This window comes from Lonchura striata, chromosome Z (genome assembly GCF_050655825.1).
Source record: "Lonchura striata isolate lonStrDom1 chromosome Z, ASM5065582v1, whole genome shotgun sequence".
NCBI classification, from domain to species: Eukaryota; Metazoa; Chordata; class Aves; order Passeriformes; family Estrildidae; genus Lonchura; species Lonchura striata.
This window is the reverse complement of record NC_140740.1, coordinates 56,832,475-56,856,470: the sequence shown is the minus strand read 5'-3', so window position 1 is coordinate 56,856,470 and position 23,996 is coordinate 56,832,475. Positions and strand designations below refer to the sequence as shown.

Below are 23,996 nucleotides of genomic sequence, written 5' to 3'. Positions count from 1 at the left end.
CATGTCCATAAGATTGCAAGTGTGTTCCAGCATGGCCTGCACAGTTCAGAGTAAGCAGGGTGTAGCTGCATTTTGCTGGATGGCAGTTTCACTCCCAACACTGGTATGCCACCCATAAATTTATCTCTGCCAAGGCTGATGTTATCTGCTTCCCCTTCAAACCTACTTTAAAGCCCTCTCAATCAACCCAGCAACTCACAAGCTAGAATTCTTTCCCCTCTTTTAGACAGGTGAACTTCATCTCTCTCCAGTGTCCCTGGTAATGTATGAACCACTACATGATCAAAAAAACCAATATTCAACTATGGCACCAGTTTTTAGGCCATGTGTTTATCAGATAGACTCTCCTATTTCTTTTGGCATTCTTGCCTGATATGAAAGGAGTTAAGAAAAACACCACCCGTGCTCCTGTCCCTTCAACCAGCTGCTCCAGTGCTTGAAGTCCTTTTTGGTTATCCTAGACCTCCTCTCATCTAGTTTATCACAGCTGACCTGGAGAACCAGCAGTGTGTAAAATTCAGAGGCTGAATTAATCCAAGTCTCCTGGTGATGTTTCTAGCATATTTCTGCCTTAGTCAAATCATGTGATCCTCCACAAGTCTATTCAGCCAGTATAACCAACTCATCTTGTCAACATATCGGTGAAGTTGCCCCGGGTTTAAAGACTGGGGTCTTCTTTAATATTCTAAGTAAGTGTTAAGCAGAAAGTAGTTTCTCTGTATATACATATAGTTTGATCAGAAAGTCATCTGCTATGATGCAGAAAAGTTTTTATAATGGCTCAATAAATCATGTCTACCATTTTTGCAAAGGAAAAAAAAATAGACAATTATTATAATTTGAATTATGTTATAAGAATGAAATTTCAATCAACCTCCTCTCTTTTATTTTCTATTCCTATCTCATATGAGCCTCATAATATTTTCAGGGTCATAAGCATGAAATTCAACACTAAATCTTACCATTTGCTCAGACTTTCTCTTCTATTGCTTCTCCCATTTTTGTCTCTTTCTTTTACTTTCACCCTTCCAGATCCATGTTTCTGTTTTATTTTTTTTCTCCCCAACGCTCCCTTTAAATGTCAGGAGCAGACTGTAAGCACTGCTGAGATGAACATTCCCACTGCTGTTTGAAATACTTAATGTGACTTCCCATTAGTGGTAGCTGTTTTCACAATCTGGCCAGTGTGGTTTACCTTCGTTTCTTTCATAAGAAAAGCTACTGATTTTATCTCTAGAGCCCACATCAGTTCTCATATTTCTTCAGTGAGGAGGAGGGCAAGAGAAAGACCCTGAGTGTCTCTTCCATTCCCTCTTAAATAAAACCTTTAGGCTTCTGACATAATAGTGGGATTCAGTTGATAAAATACAGAGGCTTACATATGAAATAGTTGTACTTTTTTGCCCAGTATAAAAAGATAAACATTTACAGGGCACAACTCATCTCATCAAAGTAGACTTCTAAAATGGGTCAGATGAATCTTATTTTAGCATCAGCAGTTATCCACTATTTTGAATAAGTGGCCTCAATCATTAACATTTTTTCCCTGATATTTCTTACTTTAAACATTCTCACTAATAAGTAAACAAGAAGTGCTAAACAAGTTACTCCATATCAGAGAAAGTCTCCTTATTTCTATACAGGAACTTTATATCCTCTTTAACACTCAAATTTTCACAGGGAGTCACAATAGAAAGTAAAAGTTGCATATGCTGTGTAATCAGATCAGCCTCATATCCTTTTAAAGGCTGAAGAGCAGAGTAGTAAAAAAAGTATACACACCAGCTATGGAAATTGCCTTTTTCACTGATCTACCAGCCTGGATCACAGCAAGCTGCTGTGATATAAAAGGAAAATAAGAGATTGCATTTGAGTGACCAGTATTCCTTTATTTGTCTTGACATCCTACACTTTTACATAATGTCTCAAAAGCTGAAACACTTCAGCTAAAATACAAATATTTTTGTTTGGAAAAATTCTTGGGTGCTTCATATGAGTTATATTACATAAGCTTCATATGACATCTCATATTCCATATCCTATGACAACTGACAAGATTTCCTGTGATTAATATTTAGAAATATGTAGAAATCTTTCAGCTTTGGAAGTTAAAGTCCCACTGGAGAATCCAGAATCCATGAGAGAAGAAGGACATGATATAAGTGAACAGTAGCTCTGGTGAGTCACCACTGAAGCATATCCAGCTATATTATTTCACTGGGGAGAGATTATCCTTTTTTAACTTAAAAAAGTATTGAAATTTTAAAAGAAAAACACTTCATTAAAAAATATACATTAAAACATGGAGCCTGGTGCTCCATTATAAACAATTCTGATTGATTGCTATAAATGCACAAGATTATCTTCTGCTAACACTTTAGAAAAGTCTGAACATACATTAGAGAGTGAAGTTAAGCATTAAAATGTTATATGAAGTTGGCTTTAAATTCAATTTTGTCATCATATATTTGCTACCTGTTCATCAGGAAGTTTTTACTGGCTTTTTCCTTTTTTGTTTTGGTATTTTGGTGGGTACTGTTGTTGGAGGAGATGTCACAGAGTAGAAAATGTAGTAGTATTACAAAAAAGAACATTAAGGACAAGGCGTACACTAAACACAACTGACTTTTGATCCCCAGGCTGTCAACATAACATACCCTCACAGAACTTCCATTATAGATCTAGTAATACCACCAAAATATTTAAGCTCCCTATGTACTCCTCAATCCACAATTCAAATTGAAAACTAACCATAAACCATCATGTTCAAGAAAAAGAGCGACTGAAAAATGTTATCCAAAGTTTGTTGCAATGATTTTTTACCAACAGGACCTTATTTTATTGAAACACTTCTATAAACACATTTTGCTGAGAAGCTGTTAGAACTGACAGGTAGTATCATCCAATGTTGCTTGACCACAGTCCAGTACGTTCCCATTGATCTGGCTGTAAACATCAGTGTCTGCTCAGTGGGAAACCAGAATAAAAACTCTCTGGACATAATAGGAAGCCTTTCTACTTTTCCTAGCTTCAGAACCACATCCACAATCAATGAATATTTAGAAATTGCTGAAGAAAAAAATCCATTTCGTTGAAGTTCTGGTTTTTTGAAAGACAGTAAGGCAAACGGTATGAACTATGCATCCTCCCTTTGCTCCCATATGTAAGGCTGACCACAAAGCCTATCTTCATAAAGATTTTTATGTTTCACAAGAAAGATTTTCTGAAATGAAGAAACAAGAACAGGAAGCAAACAGTATTAGAAATATTTTCAGAAATAAGACTTACAAGGAAAGGGTGAACAACAACCAAGTCATTATATATAACTAGAACAGAAATTATAATTCCGTTGTTCCACAGATGCCACTTTCATCTCTTGCTGTGTTGTCAGACTTTTCAGTTCAAGTGAGTAATCAAAAGCCAGGTAAACAGCTAGCATAAGCAGTATTCCTATGAAAGAGACAGATGTGTTTTATAGTGCTTGACATATCATGAATTGTCAGCAGCTCAGTAAGGACACCTCACCTGTAAAGGGTCAAAGGAGCTGTCTCTTCTGTGAGATCAGTTTCAAAGTGCAAATTCATATATAATTGTCTCTCTCCCAGTGGAGAGAGACAATGAGAACTGAAAATGAATGTTTAACCTATATTCAATCAAGGTACCCAAGGGAATTTTTCATATTTTTTTAATTAGGTCAGCATCCCATTAAGAATTATTTCTACCTTCTCATTAATGTACATTAAAAGACTTTCAGCCTGCACTTTGGGTAAACAAACAGGCTGCCTATTTTGGACAATCTAGTTTGGAGGGAAGATGAAATATTTTGTTTGTTTTGGATTCAGGAAGGATAAAGACTGGGACTTTGCTGTACTGAAGACAAGTGCTTCCATGATCTTCTCTGTCTCCAAAATAGGCTGTTGCCATAAATAAAATTCTATATAAATAGATTTGCATCATCTCTTGAGTTGAATTAACTGGCTAACTATCTTGGTTTAGGTTCTGTTTTGTCAGCAAATAAGCACTGAAATCCTGGGGACTGCATAGGGGTTTTTTGTATCTGTTTAACGGCCTTAAGCTAGGCATCAAATTTTGCCCTCCCAGAAATCTAACACTGGTGATAAATAGGGAGAAGAAAAGAAACAGGAAGCATACATCTAAATTAATGTTCAAAGACAGGAGAAGTTTCCACAATTCAAACCTGTACAGATAAGCCTAGAAATACTTTACAGACAGTCAGACCAACCCTCTACATTGCCCATTGCCTGCTATAATTTTTGATTTCTCTTATTGCCAAGATTGTTAAAATATAAAATCTTCACAAAGGATGGGAATAGGATTGCAAAGTCATTTCACAGAGGTTAATAGAACTGCTTAATATTAAAGTTTGTATCCATTTACATCACTAAAAAACTGAGGCTTTTATTTCCAAGAAAAATGAAGACAAGAAAAACAAAGAAATTTGTGTTTATTCTCTCTGTGACAGGAATGTGCATTAAGATACAGTCTGAAGTTGCATTCATCACTCTGCATTCATAGCACACTGTCATGCCAATCCTCCCCTCTAGCACTAAGAATAAAAATGATAATGCTTAAGAATTAATCACTCAAATTACTTACTCAGAAGAAGTACTGTCAACCAAAACCATCTCTCTTCCATCAGGTTTGCCTATGTTTTGAGTGACCTAACAGGGACTCTCATATGAACTTGATTCCAGAACAGTCCAAAAGTCTAATACGAAAAATGACACTTTGTGCTTCAAAGGGAAATGGCTGCAGAGAGAAACCAAGACAAATAGCCCAGGGAGTGTTACAACATTTCAAACAGTTCCAATTCACTCCGTGAATATTTACCCTTCTTTTTTTTTTTTTCCTAATAAATATTCCTTCCCACGCTTGTCATTATGCCACGTGAGATCTCACAGTTTTGGTTTTTTTAAGAACATATGGTCTTTTTGCTACCTACTCTTTCTCTAGAACTGCATTTGGAAATTATGCATAAATACATCCTGTTTTTCTCAGCTAGAACAGTCACCAAGCTCAATACTCTCCCTTATTAACACTTTTTCATTTGTTGTTGCAGTTGAATGCATGAGAGGAGATATAAAATTTCATTTCATATCAGCAAGTGAGAGGTTGAGGTTTTTTTTAATTTCCTCACCAAATGCCAAAATGTCATGATGCTCTTAAAATCAGCATCCTAAGATTTCAGCTCTAGATCTCATTAATACATCTCAGTCCCATCTCTATTTAAATACTTTCTTAACATTTTAGAAACTAGCACAATTACAATTTAAAATGAGACCAAGCAAATCAAAGCTTTATTACCACAATGTATGGTTGCACAATAACAGAGTAGTTTTAAAAAAAATGCTGGAATAATAAAAACAAAGAAAGGGGAAAGGAGTCTTTGCACCATCAGGATTTAGACATTTTAACTATTCCAGTTCTTATTAACAACTATGATAAATAATGATTCACCATATTTTTAAAAATAAATAGCTTCTTTGATGAAATGCAAATGAACAAGCTTTTGACAAAACTATTTGACAAAATCTTGTTTAGGATCTGGCTTTAAAAGTGTGCCCCTCAAAAAAACCAAGAATAGCTCAACATTAAAAATACATATTAAAAATATGTAACATTCAACAGAGGAAGATCACTTCTTTAATGAACAAGCACTAGTACCTTCCCAAGCTAAGGAGTTTCTTCATGGTTAAATTTTGTGTCACCACATACCAAGTTCTGAATCTAACTAGTGGTTTGAGCTCTATGATCAATAAGAGCTCTTTTGTCATCATTGTCTTTGTTTAATCTTAGGGGTCAACTGGAGAAGTTCCTGGTCAGCAGCTAAGATACATTCATTTCAGATTATTTCAGATTTATGTCTCAGCATTTTCATGAGATGATGTTTTTAAACTGCTGTTGTAAACACAAGACCTTCCACTGACTGATCATATTTCTGTAGAAGGACAAGTCAGAAGCTCTATGAGACTTCATTGTTGCAGTCCTGCCCTTGTAGCATGGGGATAACACAGACCTTTCCTCTCCACCCAAAACTACACCAGAATATGCTCGCTTCAGAAAAGCATTTAAGCTTGCACTTGTTAGGGCTTGTAAGAGCCATGCATTTCTCTGGAAATGTTCTGAGCAGATGTGTCTCACAAAATGTTGATATTTTATTTTTAATTTGCAGAAACTTTAAAAAATGTGTCATAACCTCTCCACTATAAACTTAGAGATAGAAAGACTTTTTATTATTTTGTGTATTATCAGGCACTTTCACATCTCCATTTAAATACAAAGGCTACTATGCATGATTCTTCTATATCCACATGCCTTTGTGTTACTGTACAAAAACTACTTATCTGAACCTTCTGTAAAATAGTTAATCCTCTGTGTGGGGCTTTTTCCTCTCAAAGTCAATGCAAAATTTATGGTCAGTGTCAGCCCCCAAGCCCTCAATATCTTTTTCCAGAGTAAGACATCAGCCCAGACATCACCATTGTTTTAAGAACTGATGCCTCAGAGCCTGCAGATTTGGTAAGTAATAGATAGGAGGCACTAAGAGAGGCTCTTACCAGAGGACTGATATATTTCTGGAACCATAAAAGCCACTATTGCCCTGATAGTGGAACTGTTCAGCAAGCTAGCAGATCATATGCTTTTTTAGTTATTTAATATTTCTCTTACACTTTTACATCTAGAGTTTCACATGTATTTTTCTGTTAGCATGTAGGAGATGTAGAATAGTGAATCCTTCTGAAGAAAATATTGTCTGATTTATGTACCTGGTCCAACAGCTGAAATTACAAAATATTTGCTGACAACTCTGTATTCTTTAAGGCATTAATGTATCCTTGTCTTGTACTTGTGGTTTGTGTACATATGTCTCTCAAGAGCCAGTGAGGGACAGCCACCTTTTTCAAGTCTGAATAAATAATTGATGTATATCTAAAAGAAAACCAGTTGCACTTCACATTTATATGTATGAGCTCTACATTCTTAAAAATGTCTTTACGTTCATAAAGTTCAAGACTCCTAAGAATTATATCAAGGACATTTTGATAAGTTATTTTCCAGAGCTGCTAACCATTATTTACAGTTTCAGTTGCTCCACTTTGTCAAGAAAATAAAGGATTTATTTTAGAATGTACTGGGAAAAATATATAATTTAAAATATATTATGGTCCTGGCATGATTAACAAAATGTCATACTGAAAACTGAATGGCCATCTAGCAACCTGTGCTAATGAGGCAGAGTTAGTATTTTTCCACAGTATACTGCATTAGCAGGGTGCTGAAGGGTCATGTAGAGTTCACATGGTCTACACAAATTGTGGAAAATTAATACATTTTTGGAAAAATACAAGCAATTTTATAAGTGATATTTAGCCTTTGGCATTTATTTTCTATTTCTGCATTATATTTTTGAAGAAAGAAGCAAGTGTAAATGATGTTTGCTAGATTCTCTCTTATAGTCTCACTGAAAGCCATTGTATTATACACAACTATAAATAAATAAAGATGACTTTTCACAATACTAATATAAAACAGACTGGAAACTGCTGTGGACATGTTCAGTGTATTGAGAAAAATGATAGCTCATTTCATGCAAATAATCTAGTTGAAACAAATACAGATATAACAGCATCACTGCAGGAGAAAGCAGAGGTAACACACTGCCTTATTTCTTCAGGGATTATGGCTAAATATCATTAGCAGGCAAACTTGTTCACACAGAATAATTGCCCACAGTTTTTTTTCTACTGTAGTACCTGAAGCTGAAGTTGGCAACGCCTATCTATAAAAGCAAATGTCTCCTCTTGTTGCAAGATACATCAAAGAAAACATTGGTACTTTTTTTTTTTTTTTTTTGTTAAGTAACCACCATTCTTTCAGGTATTTCTAAGAAAAAGCAAATTAAATATATGTTTTGTTTTCCAGTAATAGAAGTTGGATAGAAGGTTAAAAACCTTGTCCCAAATTATCATCAAATTGTTCCTTTTTTTAATGCATTGCTGCTACACATCCAAACTGCCTGTTCAGACTCTGTCCTTCTTGCACTGGGAACACACAGTGTCCACATTCACTCACTTTCCAATCAAGTGCACATATCCTTGCTGTCTCTGTGCTACCTATACCACCTCACAATCAAGAGGTCTTCATCTGGTTTAAGCAGGAGAGTCTAGGACTTTCCTGAAGGACTCTGCTGGGATTCTTGGTTGAGATCCTGTCATACCCATTACCTGCTCCTGCTTTGGAGGGTCTGTTGAACTGCTGCATTACAAAAGCCTACATCTCACAAACTATTCTACAGGGAGCTCCTGATGTTAGGGTTATTTCCCTGGCATACACCACTGTTGCAGTTACAAGTGCAGATGTTCTGATTCGATACAGATAACGCTTTTCTCAATAGATTGTGAAAACATCAGGTCTTGAAGTCCGGCCATCAGAGAAGTGGGAGATGCTCACAGAGATGACTGCAGCCTTTTAATTTAGAACTGAAATATGGTGTTTTTGAGAGTCACCCAAGGAAATAGAAGACTTTGCTCAAACATCATACAAGGTGAAAAAAATGAAAGGCCAATCAATGTTGGAACACAAAATATGAGTTTTCTATGTGTGAACGAACAGACGGACTAAGACAAATTAACCCTTTTCTTTCTCAGCTTCTGCTCCTCAGTCTTTCACACCAGTGTGTTCCAGCATGAATGCAAAAGATACTGCTGGGAAGAGTTTCTTGAGAGAGATGCTGTGAATAAGTCAGTGCTTAAGGAGTCCCTTCCTGCACACAACTCCCTACATGCAATCAGCTACAGAGTCCAGTTTACTTCAGGTACCATGAATGGAAAAAAAGCACATCAAATGAAAGAAATGAAAGAAACTGGACCTCATGGTCAGACTCACAGCAGGCAGAAATTAATGTGCAAAATTTTTATCTGTGCATCAACATGCATAAGGGCAAGCTGACTCAGACCAGTGTCACACAATTCGTAAGTGTCTTTGCTACATTGCAAACACCAAATGCCTTATGGGAAGTGTTACTCTGAACCACTGTATGCTGAGATTAACTAGTGGTGGACTAACCCAAAACAAATCTCTTACACCCAGATAGCAGAGATAGAACTCCTCCTGTCATTTTTCTCCCTCCTATTTGCTACTAGCTGCTATTTTCTCTGCTTACCTTTGACTTCTAGTGTGCATTTCTGAGTGCTGAAACACAAGCCAAATTCTCTCTTCTTTCTTTCTTTCTTTCTTGGCAAGCTACTTTTCCTTTCATTACTACATGGTATGTTCTCATAACTATCTGAATAGTCTGTAACTGATAAAACATTTGTCAGATGGAAATTAATTCTCCTTCATTTAATCTTGTTTTCTTCTTTGGTGCATTTTATTTTTAAGAGAGAAAAAAAAGATAATGATAAATGAAAACCCACCATTGATAAAGGCACACATAGAGAACTATTTATTCTGTCACTATCCTTTTTTATGTGCTACAAAATTCTAGGAAAATAATCTCATGTTCCACTTTTTGTTGATGAATGAAAGGCTTAATTTGCAACAACCCCCTACTTGCATTCCATTCTGAACCCCGGTTTTATTTCCAGAAGCAAGATAGGCATAGTGACAAGTAAATTATACTGAATCAGAAGTAAATAGTTTTCATCCCACTCAGACGTGGGGATGTGAAAATGTACTTTTAAGGTTTTCACAGAACAGCAGGAATATTTGTTGAGCTATTTTGAACAGCTGAATTGCTGCAATTATCTAAAACAGCACAGAAAAGTTCTGCTCCTGCTCCATAGGTTTAATAGGCTGCTGTGCTCACGGCATGTAAATAAGCATCTGTTTAAATAGCCACGCTGCAGCACTGTCACCAGGGGCTGCCAGCAGCTATGCCTCGTGTAGAGTAAGAGAAAACACAGATGACATTGAGCACCAAGGAGCAAAGACCTCACAACAAACACGAAGCTGGGAGCAATGAGCTGTGCCAAGAGCTGCCACACTTCTGTTAGGCAGCAGGCAGGTGTGCACCAGCATCCCCAAAGCCGCACAGGGGTGGGAACGCTGTTCTGTGCTGGACACTGAGAAAGGGATTGTCTCTCCACCCAGGCATGGCATCTTAGGCCACTGTCAGCACCAACATGCAGCATTCCTGCTGAAAGATGAATTATGCCAAAAGACCACAGAAACAGTTCTGTTCCAAATGTTATTCAAAAGAATATTGTTCCCAAATTAGATTGATGTAACCCACTACCTCACCTCTGCACTCAAGCTCCAGAGCTGCCAGGAGGAACCAAGGAGCCTGGGGCTGTTGTCTGTAATTGAAGACCCTTGAATGTTTGGCTGTAAAATACTCAAAGGAACAGTTATTATATCAGCATAGTACAAAGCAGGTTTATTAATTGTGGTGGAATTTCTAAACTCATAAACAATTCCTTCTTAAAACAATGTATCCATATAAGCACTTTAACATTTGGCTTTGCACCACTAAAAACCTAAAAAATGTGACAAAAGAGAAATTCTGCAAAACTTGGTTTTCAAAGTGTAAGAACTTCAACCATCTTTAATCCAATAATCCAGTTATGTAATTTTTCATTCTTGATTTTCAGTTTACTGAACTGTTCAAGTTAATTCAACATAATTTTCTTGTACCAGTAGCTCAAATTTTCCTCTAGTTTTCTTCATTCACTGTATAACTACACAGTTCAGAAAGGTTTGCAATATGGAAAAGAGAGGAGGAGAGGCCATTGAACCATGTATGATGATAAAAAGCTATGCAAACAGTTTTCTAAAGTGGATAGCAGAAATCCCTTGTCTTTGAAAATTGAATTAGTTGATTTGAATATTATTTTCCTGGAGAAATCTTTAATTTTACAAGAAAAGCATTTTGTCCTCTCTCAAACACTGCTAAAAATTTCTCCTCTGTTCTATTTTCAGCATGAGTTGTATCAGCTCATGCCCAGACAGAATATGCCCCTGATCCAGCACCCCACCCTGTGGTGACAATGGCATGGGGAGGAGCACAAATGTCCAGCCAGACAGTTTCTGTGGTCTGGCAGGACTGAGGCTCTCCCATACTAGCCTCAGACCATGGCAGCCCATTCAGCCCATCTCTGTCAAGCCCAGAGCATCTGTCACTTGATCTTTGAGAATAATACAAAGATTCATCTCAATCATCCAGTCCTATTATTACTTCAGCAAAACTTCTGACAGCTCCAGAAGCACTAAATTCCTCACTATAAAAAGACAATATCTTAGGGTCACACAAGTGCTTAATAGTTTTTAATTAACATTCTCAGTCCTTTTGCAGGTTAGATTGGGATATGAGTCATTCAGATAGACTTCTTCCCAAAAGATTACTTCACTGACTAAGAAAAACAATAAACTATTATAGATTATATAAGTGAGACAAGAAACCAATTAGATTTTTGACAACCAAGAATCTAATTTTCATTGGCATGACAAGGCAATTGGCTTCCCACTAGGCATAAGCTTTTAAATCTAGAGTCCTATTTCTCAGTTGTGTGCTTGGGGAACAGTTCCTCCTTCAGGATAAAGATTACAGAAGATGTTGTTATATCTTCTGAAACCGTAATTATTTTAGCGCCAAAATCTGAAGTTTATTCTAGTGAAAATTTTGTAATAGTGAATGTGGTAATCAGGCCTTGGAACTTTGAACACATCAGCAAATCATTCACAAATTACCTCCCAAAATACATAAGATAGGTTAAAGAAAATTGTGGTAGGGGACTTGGGGAAAGCCCCCCCGAATATGCCTTGGGAGGAGGCTGTTGTGTAGATCCCCGCCTCCGAGCTGCCCATCAAACCTACCACTCCCCTCTTGTTATGTAACCTTCAGTTATGCCCACCCTTATGTCAATCACTTTTGTACTTGCCCTCAGTTCTGGAATGTTCTTAAGTTCTTTGTCTACAATTGGTTCTTCCCCTGTTACCGCCCCCTTCCCTTATTCCCATTTGTTGTATCCCTATTATCTCATCCCAACTCCTCCTCCTAGCCCTATTCCTATTGGACCCTTTGTACCATGTCCCTCCTACTTGCTCCCTAATATAATCTCTACCCCGCCCCCTGTTCGGGGCTCTTGAAGCCAGCTCCCTTTCTGTGAGGCTGTCTACCTGTACCCCGTCGCTCAGTCCCTGACACTTAGCCCTCAGAGATTAAAGCTGCTTCGAAGCCAACCCGCCTTCGGCTGGAGAATTCTTTATTCCATCGTCCCTGCTCCCCGGGATCTCCACCACTGGAGAGCTGCCCGACAGGGGACCCCAGGGACACTTGGCGCCCGAACTGGCTGACACCTCTGGAGTGCCAGCCCTGAGCGACTCCTCCAAGCAGACAGGATCTGTGATCCACTCCTTGAGGATTTAAAGCGCCGCTCGGGTCCAACATCACCGGCGACCACTCTTCGTTGAAGGAGAACGGCTGCCCGGTGACCTGCAGACACCCCGTCGTGTCGAAATTGCAGCTTCGGGAGAAGCCTTCGCCCCGACGGGACCTGCAGTGCTCCTGCCGCCCCACGGAGGCTCCTTTCTTTTCGGCTGGCGTCCTTTCGGTGAGTTTCGTGCCCTTCTTTCCTGGCGCTGACCCAGCCCCTTCTATTTTATTTTCTCATTTGCTTCCTGGGGATTTCTTTCACTTTTGGAGAATGGGCAACCGCCTTTCTCCACCCAGGCGGGATTTTTATTCCCAAGTTAAAGCCTCCCTTGTTTTGGGGAACATTTCTTTTCGGAAAAGGGATCTGAAATCTTTTATTAACTTCATTTTTGATCATTACCCTGATACTACCAGGGATGATTTCTGTTCTGTTATTTTTTGGGGAAGAGTTGGGAGACTGTTGTATGACCAGCAGGTCAAGGGGAATTTTAGGGTGGGTCGTTATTTTCCTTTATTTCATTCTATTTTTACGTTATTTAAACAAAAAGGGGAGAATTCGGGTCCTGGTTCACCTACCCCTCTTTCCAGCCCCCCCAATCCTTTTCCCACTTCCCCCAAGGATGGATCGGGCAGCAGACCCTGCCAAACCCCGGCACAGGGTTGCCACCGTCTCCCTGCTGCTCCCCGTTCCACCCTGTCCCTCTCTTGTGCTGGGACCGGCCATCCCAGTTCAAGCCACTCCGACCCCCATGTCCCACACCCCGAATCTCCTGGTTTTAGACCCTGCTGTTCAATCCCCGACTTATGTAAGCATGACAATCAAAATGGCGCCGGCCACATGGCCGAGCAGCCTTCTCTGGACTCACAAAATGGCTCCTTTCCCGCCATTCCCCTACCTGCTCCACCACCTCTATCTGCCCCTTCTCCGTCGGGCGCCACCCCTGCGTCGGGTTCCACCCCTCCACCTGCGTCGACTATGATGGCGTCGGGACCCGCCCCCTCACTCCCCAAGGCCACACCCCCGGTGGGAGGGAGCAGCCCTCAAGGAAACCACGCCCCGGTGGGTGGATGCGGCCACGCCTCCCCTTCTCCAGCCACTTCCGTTTCCCACGCCACCGGAACCGGAAGTAGGCCTGACCGGAAGCAGGCCATCTTGGGCTGCCGGGCCTCTCGCCATCGAGGCCCCTCGGTCAGGGAGAAGATCCGGGCCCTGACCTGTCCTGCCTCATCCTCTTCTGAGGATGAGGACAGCGACAGCCCCCGGCCTACACCTCGGTCGGGAGGCGGATGGGCACGGATAAGGGAAAAGGCCATTGAGGAGGGGGACTTAGAGTTTGCGAAAGATCTTGGATCATTTGTGGCACCCGTGGTAAAGGGTAGAGGGAACACGGTCAAATGGGAACAGCTGCCTTATGCCGAGGTAAAAGAACTCCGTAAAGCAGCAAAAGACTATGGCAGAGACTCACCATTTTTTAAAAACATACTAGACCTCACCTTTTCTGGCCACACCCTCGTGCAGCATGACCTGAGATATATAGCTAGGTCTTTATTCACTCCCACCGAACTCCTCTTATGGGAGATTCATTGGAAAAAGCTGCTCAAGCCTCTCCTAAAGAAATATGATCTGAGACAAACTCTGGGAGAGGGCGAGGAGGCATTGGAAGCACTGGCGGGGGAGGGTGATTTTAGTCGGCCAGAGGATCAGATACTGCTACCCACGAACATTCTCAATGATGTCCGTGAGGCCGGCCGAGTCGCCCTCCTCAAAATCCCGGATGGTAAAACCCCCCTCCAGAGCTTCTCTACCATCATGCAAGGGCCAGAAGAGACTTTCATAAAATTTGTGGATCGCCTGAAGGAAGCCATCGACAGGCAGATTGATAATCCAGAGGCGAGGGAAGAGTTGCTGAGAAAAATGGCTTTCACAAACGCCACCGCAGAGACCAAAAAGGTACTACGCACACTACCCCAAGACCCTGAACCCACAATAGCCAAGATGGTGGAAGCCTGCACAAAGGCAACATCTACTGAAGCCACAGTCGCATTAGCCGTGAGTAAGGGAATTGGGGAGGCCATGTTGAATTTAAACACCGTGCGGTGCTTCGGGTGTGGCCAGATTGGACATATCCAAGTTAATTGTCCTTACTGGCCCCCCGAACGCGCTCACCAACCTTATGCTTCCTCCCCAAGGCCAGGTTACAGGAACCCTCAGCTGCAGCATAATCAGCCGGCGGGAAACGGGCCGCGGAGCGCGAGGAGGGGCCGCGCGAGGACAACAAGTGGCCCCTCTCAGCGCCCTGCCCTCCCTACCATCCGGGAGGACCAGTGGCCCAGCGGCCAATTTCGGAGGTTTGGCGGAGCCCCGAGGACGGACTCCGCCTCTTCCGAAGAACACGCAATTTAGACATTGGCCGCCGCCGGGTCCTCGTCAGTTCCATCACGGTTACCTTCCGAGACGAGGACCTAGTGCGTGTTCCCGCAGGGTTCCTGGAGCCCCCTTACTCCGGCCTTGAAACTGCCGTCTTGATTCTTAGCGACAGCAGGCACACCCCTCACGAACTGGACATTGTCCCAGAGGTCGTAAGCTTTCCACCAGGGTCAGAAATCACCGTGTCGGTAGTGTGCCATCATCCACCATTTACCCTTGATAAGGGATCCCCCCTTGCCCTGATGTATCTTCTAGACTCTACAGACTCAAATGAGGAAAACAAACACGTTTTCCTCACACAGAATGTGTCAAAAGACAGGCCGATCATCAACACCACTTTTTCTCAACAGGGAAAATCGATCCACCTCAAGCTTATGGCGGACACTGGAGCAGATGTGACCATCCTTCCCCGAGCAAAGTGGCCCCGCGACTGGGAGTTGGTGCCCCCTTGCGGCACAATCTCTGGAGTGGGAGGAGCTGTCAACTCCCTCAAGAGTCGTCATCTGGTAAGCGTGGAGGGTCCTGAGGGACAGATTGCCACAATTAGGCCATTTGTTGTTTCATCTGACATTATGTTATTGGGCAGGGACGTTTTGTCCCAGTGGGGTGCCCGTTTAGATATTCCTTGCCCTGCGTGGGATTTTTAGTGTGGGCCACTGCGGAGCGCACCTCCCCACCGTTGAATTGGAAAACAGATAATCCGGTGTGGGTGGACCAGTGGCCCCTTCCGGAGGAAAAATTGATTGCGCTCAACCACCTAGTGGAAGAGCAGGTGCGCCAGGGACATTTAATACCCTCCACCAGTCCCTGGAACACGCCTGTCTTTGTGATTAAAAAACCCGGCAAAGACAGGTGGCGCCTGCTCCAAGACCTACGCAGGGTCAATGAAGTCATTGAAGACATGGGCCCCCTTCAGCCTGGCCTTCCCTCCCCCTCCATGCTTCCCCGGGATTGGCAGCTCGCAGTCATCGACATAAAGGACTGTTTTTTCAACATCCCGCTTTTTCCCGGAGATGCTCCCAGGTTCGCCTTTTCAGTACCATCTATCAATCGGGCAGAACCTTACAAGAGGTATCAATGGACCACTTTGCCCCAGGGAATGAAAAATTCTCCGGTGCTCTGCCAAACTTTCGTAGCACAGGTGTTGTCCCCTGTTCGAAAGATTTTCCCTGAGGCAATCATCCTTCATTATATGGATGATGTTCTGATTTGTGCTAAAACTGAAACGTATCTGAAAACCACACTTGCTAAGACTATTGCTGCCATTGAGGCTGCGGGATTCGAGATTGCAAAGGACAAAATACAGCTAGCAGCCCCATGGAAATATTTGGGATTTGTCATCGCCGGGAGGACCATCGTGCCCCAGTCGTTAACCATCAACGACAAGCCGCGGACACTGCGGGACCTGCAACAAATTTGTGGAACCATCACCTGGATCCGGCCTCTCCTGGGACTCACCACGGAGGAGCTGGCGCCGCTCTTCAATCTCCTGCGAGGAGATGGCGACCTGGCTTCTCCACGCGAGCTGACACCTGCCGCGAAAGGAGCCCTGGAGAGCGTCGCGGATGCCGTCAAGTCCCGCCAGGCACACCGGGTCGATCGGTCCCTCCCTTTAGAGCTTGCCATCCTTGGTAAGTGTCCCAATTTCCATGGATTGCTGTTTCAGTGGGATGCTGGGCAGAGGGACCCACTCCTTGTCATCGAGTGGCTGTTCCTCCCACACCAGCCTGTAAAAACGATCTCGACCCCCGTAGAATTGATGGCAAAGATAATCATTAAGGCTAGGCAACGCCTCCGAACTCTCGCGGGCTGTGATCCGGCGTGCATTTACATGCCTTTAAATTTGGAACAATTGGAGTCACTATTGCAAACAAATGAAAACCTACAAATTGCTATTGACAGCTATCCCGGCCAGATTTCTATTCATTACCCAAAACACAAATTGTTCAAGGATACACTCTACTTGGCCCCAAAGTCTTTCAAAAGTAAAATACCTATTAAAGGAGCTCTCACGGTGTTCACCGATGGGTCAGGAAAGTCCCACAAGTCGGTGATCACTTGGAAGGACCCGGATAGTCAGAAGTGGGAGTCTGACATCCAGATAGTTGAAGGTTCCCCCCAGATTGCTGAACTTGCAGCAGTCGTGAGAGCGTTCAAAAAATTTCAACAACCACTTAACTTGGTAACAGATTCAGCATATGTAGCTGGGATAGTAGAAAGGGCGGAACATGCCCTACTCAAAGATATCTCAAATAAGAAATTATTCCACTTGCTCTTGGATTTAATTTGGCTAATCTCCCACCGAGAGCAACTGTATCATGTAATGCACGTCAGAGCCCACACAGACCTGCCAGGGCCTGTCGCTGAGGGTAACCGGAGAGCAGACCAACTTGCCATGCCTCTTACTTTGACTGCACCGGCACTTTCCACAAACTTACCTGACACTTTTGCTCAAGCGAGGCTCAGCCACGCGTTTTTCCATCAGAACGCGCCGGCCCTCGCTCGCCAATTTAAAATATCACATGCACAGGCAAGATCAATTGTCACCACATGCTCCAGTTGCCAGACATTTGCCCTGCCGTCTATGGCAACAGGCGTCAATCCCCGAGGACTCGGGGCTCTGGAACTGTGGCAAACGGATATCACTCATTACAGCCCTTTTGGTAGGCTGAAATATATGCACGTGTCAGTAGACACCTTCTCAGGTGCTGTTTTTGCTTCTCTCCATACGGGAGAGAAGACAAAAGATTCAATCAAACATCTATATATGGCATTCGCGACTCTAGGGGTTCCAAAAGCTATTAAGACAGATAATGGGCCTGGGTTCACATCTGCCCGTTTTGAACAATTCCTACAACAATGGGGGATTGCCCATACTACCGGCATTCCTCACAATCCCACGGGCCAAGCTATTATCGAGAGGACTCACAAAAATATAAAACAGTTGCTAGAACAGCAACAAGACTCAGCACTCGCAATGACCCCAATAGAGAGGGTCTGTAAAGCACTTTATGTTTTAAACTTTCTAAATTGCTCAGAAAAAGAACCAAATCCACCAGTCCTCCGACATTTCTACAATAACACGAGAGCCCAGCTGAAAGAACGCCCACCGGTACTCATAAGAGATCCGGAGTCCAAGCAGGTGAGCGGCCCATACCCGCTCATCACTTGGGGGCGAGGGTATGCTTGTATTTCCACAGGACAGGGCCCGAAATGGATTCCAGCGAGATATGTAAAACCATTCCTAGAAAGCTCCAACGATCTGGACCCCACACCAATGCACACTTCAACAGCACCCACTCCGGTGCCGCCAGACACCGCGGCCGCTTGGAAGAGGAGGAAACGAAAGACGACAAAACAGTACCCTAACATCGTTCGCAGAACACTCATCACCCGGCTTTATGCACCACCTTCAGCTGACGACCTCCCTAACACCCCGTCTCCCTCTATCCCTTTTCCTCTTCCCTCTTACCTCACCCGTCGCTCCTACCCCACTTAAATATCTAATTTTTTACTTAAAAATGAAAAGGGGGAGTTAGGGGAGTTGGGGAAGAATACCATATTTTTCCTGAATATCTTCTCTTTGCACTTTAGTTCGCTAGAGATGGCTGCCCAAAAAACATCCACCAACGACCTACGAGAGTGGACGCCCCAACGCATCTGGCTGGCCGCAAGCCTCACACTTCTGACCATCATGTGGCTGCAGGCGGCGGACAGCTGGATTGTACCACAGCCGAAGGAGAACGTCTGGGTAACGCTGGCAAAGTCCCTCCAGCAAGAGAACTTTTGTTTGGCCATGGGCAATGTGGACAACCCGTTGTCCACATGCCTGGTGGGGGTCCCTCTGGTAGCCGACGATTGGCCGGTTTCCAACTCTGACCTGCTCCGAACCACGGGCAGGAGACCTAACCCGGTCGACACTTGGGACGCGTGGACGAAAATATTGCCAAATTCGAAAGAGGAGCCCCAAGAATTGGATCTGTTGGGGTCCTCTCCTGCTACATACTGTGTAAAGTTTTATTTTAAGAGGCCAAGTCAAAATTGGCATGGGATTGACTTGGCCAAAAACACCTACAGAAAAGATGTTACACCATTGAACAAAAAATATAATTCGGCTACTTGGTGTAACTACACAAGTCCAATTATTTCTGTTTCCTCCATTCGTCCCAAGTCGTTGCCCCGGGGGATGTTTCTTGTCTGTGGGGACAGAGTGTGGTCAGGCATCCCATCTCGGCTCCAGGGAGGACCGTGTAGCCTTGGCAGGCTTACTACCCTCACTCCAAATAAAACCCAAATTATGGATTGGAAGAAAGAGAGACAATTGGCCAGACAAAAAAGATCATACGACCAATTCGACCAAAATTGCGATGACAAAATTTATAATTGGGGAAAAACAAAGAGGGTTGCCGCTTCCATCTTTCTCCCATGGTATGCGGTCGCTAAAGCCCTCGGTGAGCTTTCTCACCTGGAGTGCTGGATAGCAAAGCATGCCAACGCATCGTCCGCCGCCCTCTCCGATCTTTTGGCGGACGAACAGACCACCAGGCAAGCCACCCTCCAAAATCGGGCGGCGATAGACTTTCTGCTACTAGCCCATGGCCACAGCTGCGAGGACTTTGAAGGACTGTGCTGCTTCAACCTAACATCGAGAAGCAAATCCATCCAAGCCAGCATCCAGCGTATCCAGACACAAGTCCAACATCTACAAACTGAAACCTCGGCTGTGGACCCTGCCACCAAGTTGCTTTCTCAATGGGGCGTCCCGGGATGGGCAGCCTCTATCCTCAGAGGACTTTTATGGATTTTAGTTATTATTCTTATCATTTTCGTTGCCCTAGCAATTTTTAAGAGGATGTTAATTAAGACCTTAGGGAATGTTTATTTAATTAATAAAGAAGGGGGAGATGTGGTAGGGGACTTGGGGAAAGCCCCCCCGAATATGCCTTGGGAGGAGGCTGTTGTGTAGATCCCCGCCTCCGAGCTGCCCATCAAACCTACCACTCCCCTCTTGTTATGTAACCTTCAGTTATGCCCACCCTTATGTCAATCACTTTTGTACTTGCCCTCAGTTCTGGAATGTTCTTAAGTTCTTTGTCTACAATTGGTTCTTCCCCTGTTACCGCCCCCTTCCCTTATTCCCATTTGTTGTATCCCTATTATCTCATCCCAACTCCTCCTCCTAGCCCTATTCCTATTGGACCCTTTGTACCATGTCCCTCCTACTTGCTCCCTAATATAATCTCTACCCCGCCCCCTGTTCGGGGCTCTTGAAGCCAGCTCCCTTTCTGTGAGGCTGTCTACCTGTACCCCGTCGCTCAGTCCCTGACACTTAGCCCTCAGAGATTAAAGCTGCTTCGAAGCCAACCCGCCTTCGGCTGGAGAATTCTTTATTCCATCGTCCCTGCTCCCCGGGATCTCCACCACTGGAGAGCTGCCCGACAGGGGACCCCAGGGACAGAAAATAGTTATTTTACCCTCTGAAAGTTCCCTTTTCTAATATGTCCTCTTTTTTGTTTTGATGTAATTTATGGCTTTCCAATTCTATTACACTGATAGAGACATGAAGTGACAAAAACTCCTGACAGTGATCTTTCAAAGAACAGCATTAAATCTTCATGGAAATTTATGCTTCTCTGCTTCTTTTTCTGCAGCATTTACAGTTCATAGGAATAATTGGGTATTGAAGCCCAAAGGAGTAGTCTACCTGGAAGACTCATTCTCTGATTAATAATTCTGTTTTGGAAGATGAATGGGATTTTATCTTAAAACAAGTTTAGACAAAACTGGCTTCTTTTCTAGGAAAAGCTGTGGCAAACAAATGCAAAACCTGCTCTCAGCTCTGAATTACTTTTTGTATTTCCAGATAAACTATATATTTAATAAAATGTTCCTGATTTGTTTTAAATATCAAATCTGCTAAAATGTTAGTGATAATCAATCCAAGCCAGTCTATGATTCTAAGATAAAAAAGGACAGGGAAAAAAATAACCAACTTCCTTGTCCTTGAGTCAATGGAAAAGCGAGAAATAGAACTGAGCAGGGCCCAGCCTATGAGTGGCATCTCAAATACCAGAATGAAAAATGGTTGGAATGACTGGTATCGAAAGCCAGCCCTCATGGGTAGTTCCCACACAATGGCATCCCCTGGCAAGCAGGAAATATCTCCATTATCTAAGATCCTGTTGCATGGCAACAGCCGGTGAGTGTTGACTTGTTAGCAGTACCCACTGTACACCAGAGTGACATCACCAACACAATAAGTGTTCATGAGGCAGCAGAAGTACAAAATTACTTTTAGTCTACAAATTAGATTTTGACAGTTTAGCAAACAGATCTAAAATAATAGGGGGCAAGGCTCAATTATTAATCACAGAAGCACTTTAATCCATGAGAAAACATGCAATAAAAATGGAAAATGTTTCAGGGTAGATAAACCATGAGATATTTTATCATTATAAAGATTCAGGTTGATGTGAGACATGCTATAAAGACATTATTTGAGCTTGTATAAACAAGAAAAAATTTTTTTTTGGTAATGCTAAGATCTAGATTTTGATCTGATAGGCTGAGAATAGGCAGATATAGGCACCCCACATGATGCAGCAGAGGTCAGTTACACATGTGTCTATTCACTGCATTGACAATAGAAACTTTTGAGTTGACTCAAAGTTTTAAAATTCTACGTAGATGTGAGAGAATGAGCTGAAAACATATTTCAAGCTAAATTCTCAAGTCACCTAAGTCCTTAATATCTTAAGCAGGCAAAAATTTATAAGATTTAAGTGCCTGTTGTAAATGTGTTTGTCTTTCAGACCTTTACATGTATCTATGCACTCTCAGAAAGCTGAAAATTTTATTCAGTGGAAGTGGTTATGTAAAAATAGCAGTTCTGGCAACATACTTCCCACCTGTATATCATCCCTGTGCGTTACAGAAACAAGAAATATATTCTCAAAAAAAGCTAAAATTCTTCCAGAAGTTTGGACTATTATCCTCTGTTTCACATATTGTATTACATGAATAAGAGAGAATTGTACATGCAAGTACTGACTGCAAAGTACTGACTTCATTACTAAGGTAGAAAAGACATCCATTGGGATTTCAGATCCTTGTTTTTCAGCACTAACAGGTAATAAAATTCTTTCTACTCACAAGTTAGGCCAATTTACTATGAAATTAATAAAATAATCAGCAAATCATCTTTCAGTTTCACATAGCATTATAAACCTACATTTAAAAACAGTTATACTTCAAAGACCACACCTCATCTCTAAAGCAGGGTTTGGTATCCTGATACAGAGATGAATGAATGCATATTAAAGAGATGTTTATAATTCAATTCAAAAATCCTCTTTGTGGTTCAGTATAGAAGACTGTAAGCAAAAGGACAGAAAATATAAGGAGTTTATTTAAATGGTGTCTGAACCACCTCTTTGCTTCCCTATGTGTTGCTGCAAGTTTCTGAGTGAAAGGAAGAACACAAGAGAGCAGGAATCTGTCAAGTTGTGTGTGATGTTTGGCTGAAGGATATCTACAGAGACCAGTAGTAAAGCTGAGTGGAGAAGGCCTCTGTCTGGGACCCAGTTCACCACAGCTGCTCCAGGCTTCACCATGGTCAACCCTGCCATCAGATCAACCCAAGGACAGGTCCAGGAATGTTCCCAAGGGTGCTGACTGGCATTGCTGAATGTATGCATTCACATCAAAACCAGAGAGTGTGAGGGGCAGAGGGTGCCTGCAGAGATCTCTGGGGATGGGCTCAAATTACCCCCACAGAGAGTACAAGCACATAACCCCTTTGTTTTGGGCCTTGTCTTGGTAAAACAGCTCAGATGGATGTATCTGCAGTCCACCTACCTTCACTGTTTAATTTGAAGTGAATTTTCTCATCTGAGTGGAGGAGACCTTAGGCCCAAATGGCTTAGATAGCTGCAGGGAATTAACAGCTCTGCAAAACAAATGAACAGTCTAAATTAGGGTTTTCCACAGTTGGAATTGTTCTCTTTTGCCATAAAATATATAAATATTAATTGGACTTGAGGTTTCAACTCTGTTTTTTAATTTTCTTTGTGAATCTCCTAGTCAATGGGCCCCACAATGCTTCCCTCTCTCCAATGAATCTTTAATTATTCTACAGGAAATAGAAGAGCTTCATTACCTTTCTTATTCTTAATATTAAAATACATTCATTAACAGGAAGAATTGGAGAGGAATTATTATTTCTCAAAGGGAAAATGTGAAAAGAGTGTAATATGAAACATATCAGATATTAAACATGAGCATTTATAGCAATTTTCAAGTAAAAAAGTGTCTATTGATTTCATCAGAGTACATCTGTGTTCAGACTTTTAGGAATGAGACTAAAATTCATATTTAAGGAGATGGTACCAGAATTTGGATTGAACCATGAAGTCAAGTGAGAAGCTCTTGCCTTAGGCATGGTGGAAATCTGTCTCCACCAGAATTTTACTTCTTCAAGGGTTTTCTTTTTCTTCTGTCCTAAGTGATATGAATTGTCTGCACAAGAGATGTTTAAGAGACCAAAACAAGGATAGTATAGGTAATTCACTATCAAAATTCTGCTAATAAGATAAGGCTACTGGTTTCATCTTGAGGGAAAATCACCATGGCCTGGCAAAGACTTTGTAACTTTTTCCTGTCTTTGCCTCTCTCATGCTAAGCCACCTTGCTACACACCCACCACTGCAAAGCCACGGATGGTCAGTGAAAACTCCAAATGAAACCTGTTCCCACAGATCCTGATTGAAACTGGTAATTAAAAATGCTTTGTTTGTGTGCTCAAGAAGAAACCCACAACACAGAGTTTGTGATTATTACTCAGCTCACAGAGACAGGCATGTAAAGGTGCCTTTTCTCCATTTTTCAAATATTTTTTTCAAATATTACGAAATATTACTAGTGGGTGTTCTCATATTGCTAACATTTTCTTCTTGATGACTAATTAATAAAGATAATAGATCATTATAATGGTAATCAATTATGATTCTGTTTTGTATTACATTTTCACTTTAAACCCCCTTTGTATGCATATACTCATATTAATGTCATCTTCAAAATTTTGTGCAAGGATTCCATCCTTGTGCAACGATTCCTCAAAAGCTTTGAGTCACCTGGTTCATGTTCCATTATTCTACAGAGCTTAGCTTTCACAAG

At 42.1% G+C, this 23,996-nt stretch overlaps 1 protein-coding gene across 1 annotated transcript; it reads left to right on the top strand.

Moving 5' to 3' along the window:
* The first annotated feature begins 16,020 nt into the window (after positions 1-16,020).
* On the top strand, positions 16,021-20,186 carry LOC146763850 (uncharacterized). Its single transcript, XM_085566121.1, has 2 exons — positions 16,021-16,453; positions 18,417-20,186. Exons 1-2 carry the CDS (start codon positions 16,140-16,142, stop codon positions 19,786-19,788), a joined length of 1,686 nt encoding a protein of 561 aa, XP_085422247.1. The 5' UTR covers positions 16,021-16,139; the 3' UTR covers positions 19,789-20,186.
* Positions 20,187-23,996: the final 3,810 nt, after the last annotated feature.

What these genes read in the sequence shown, in the direction of transcription:
- LOC146763850 (XM_085566121.1), top strand. Translation starts at nt 16,140, where the DNA reads ATGGAAATATTTGGGATTTGTCATCGCCGGGAGGACCATCGTGCCCCA. An exon ending in TTTAGAGCTTGCCATCCTTG is followed by an intron (nt 16,454 to 18,416) that starts GTAAGTGTCCCA and finishes TTTGCACTTTAG; the next exon opens with TTCGCTAGAGATGGCTGCCC.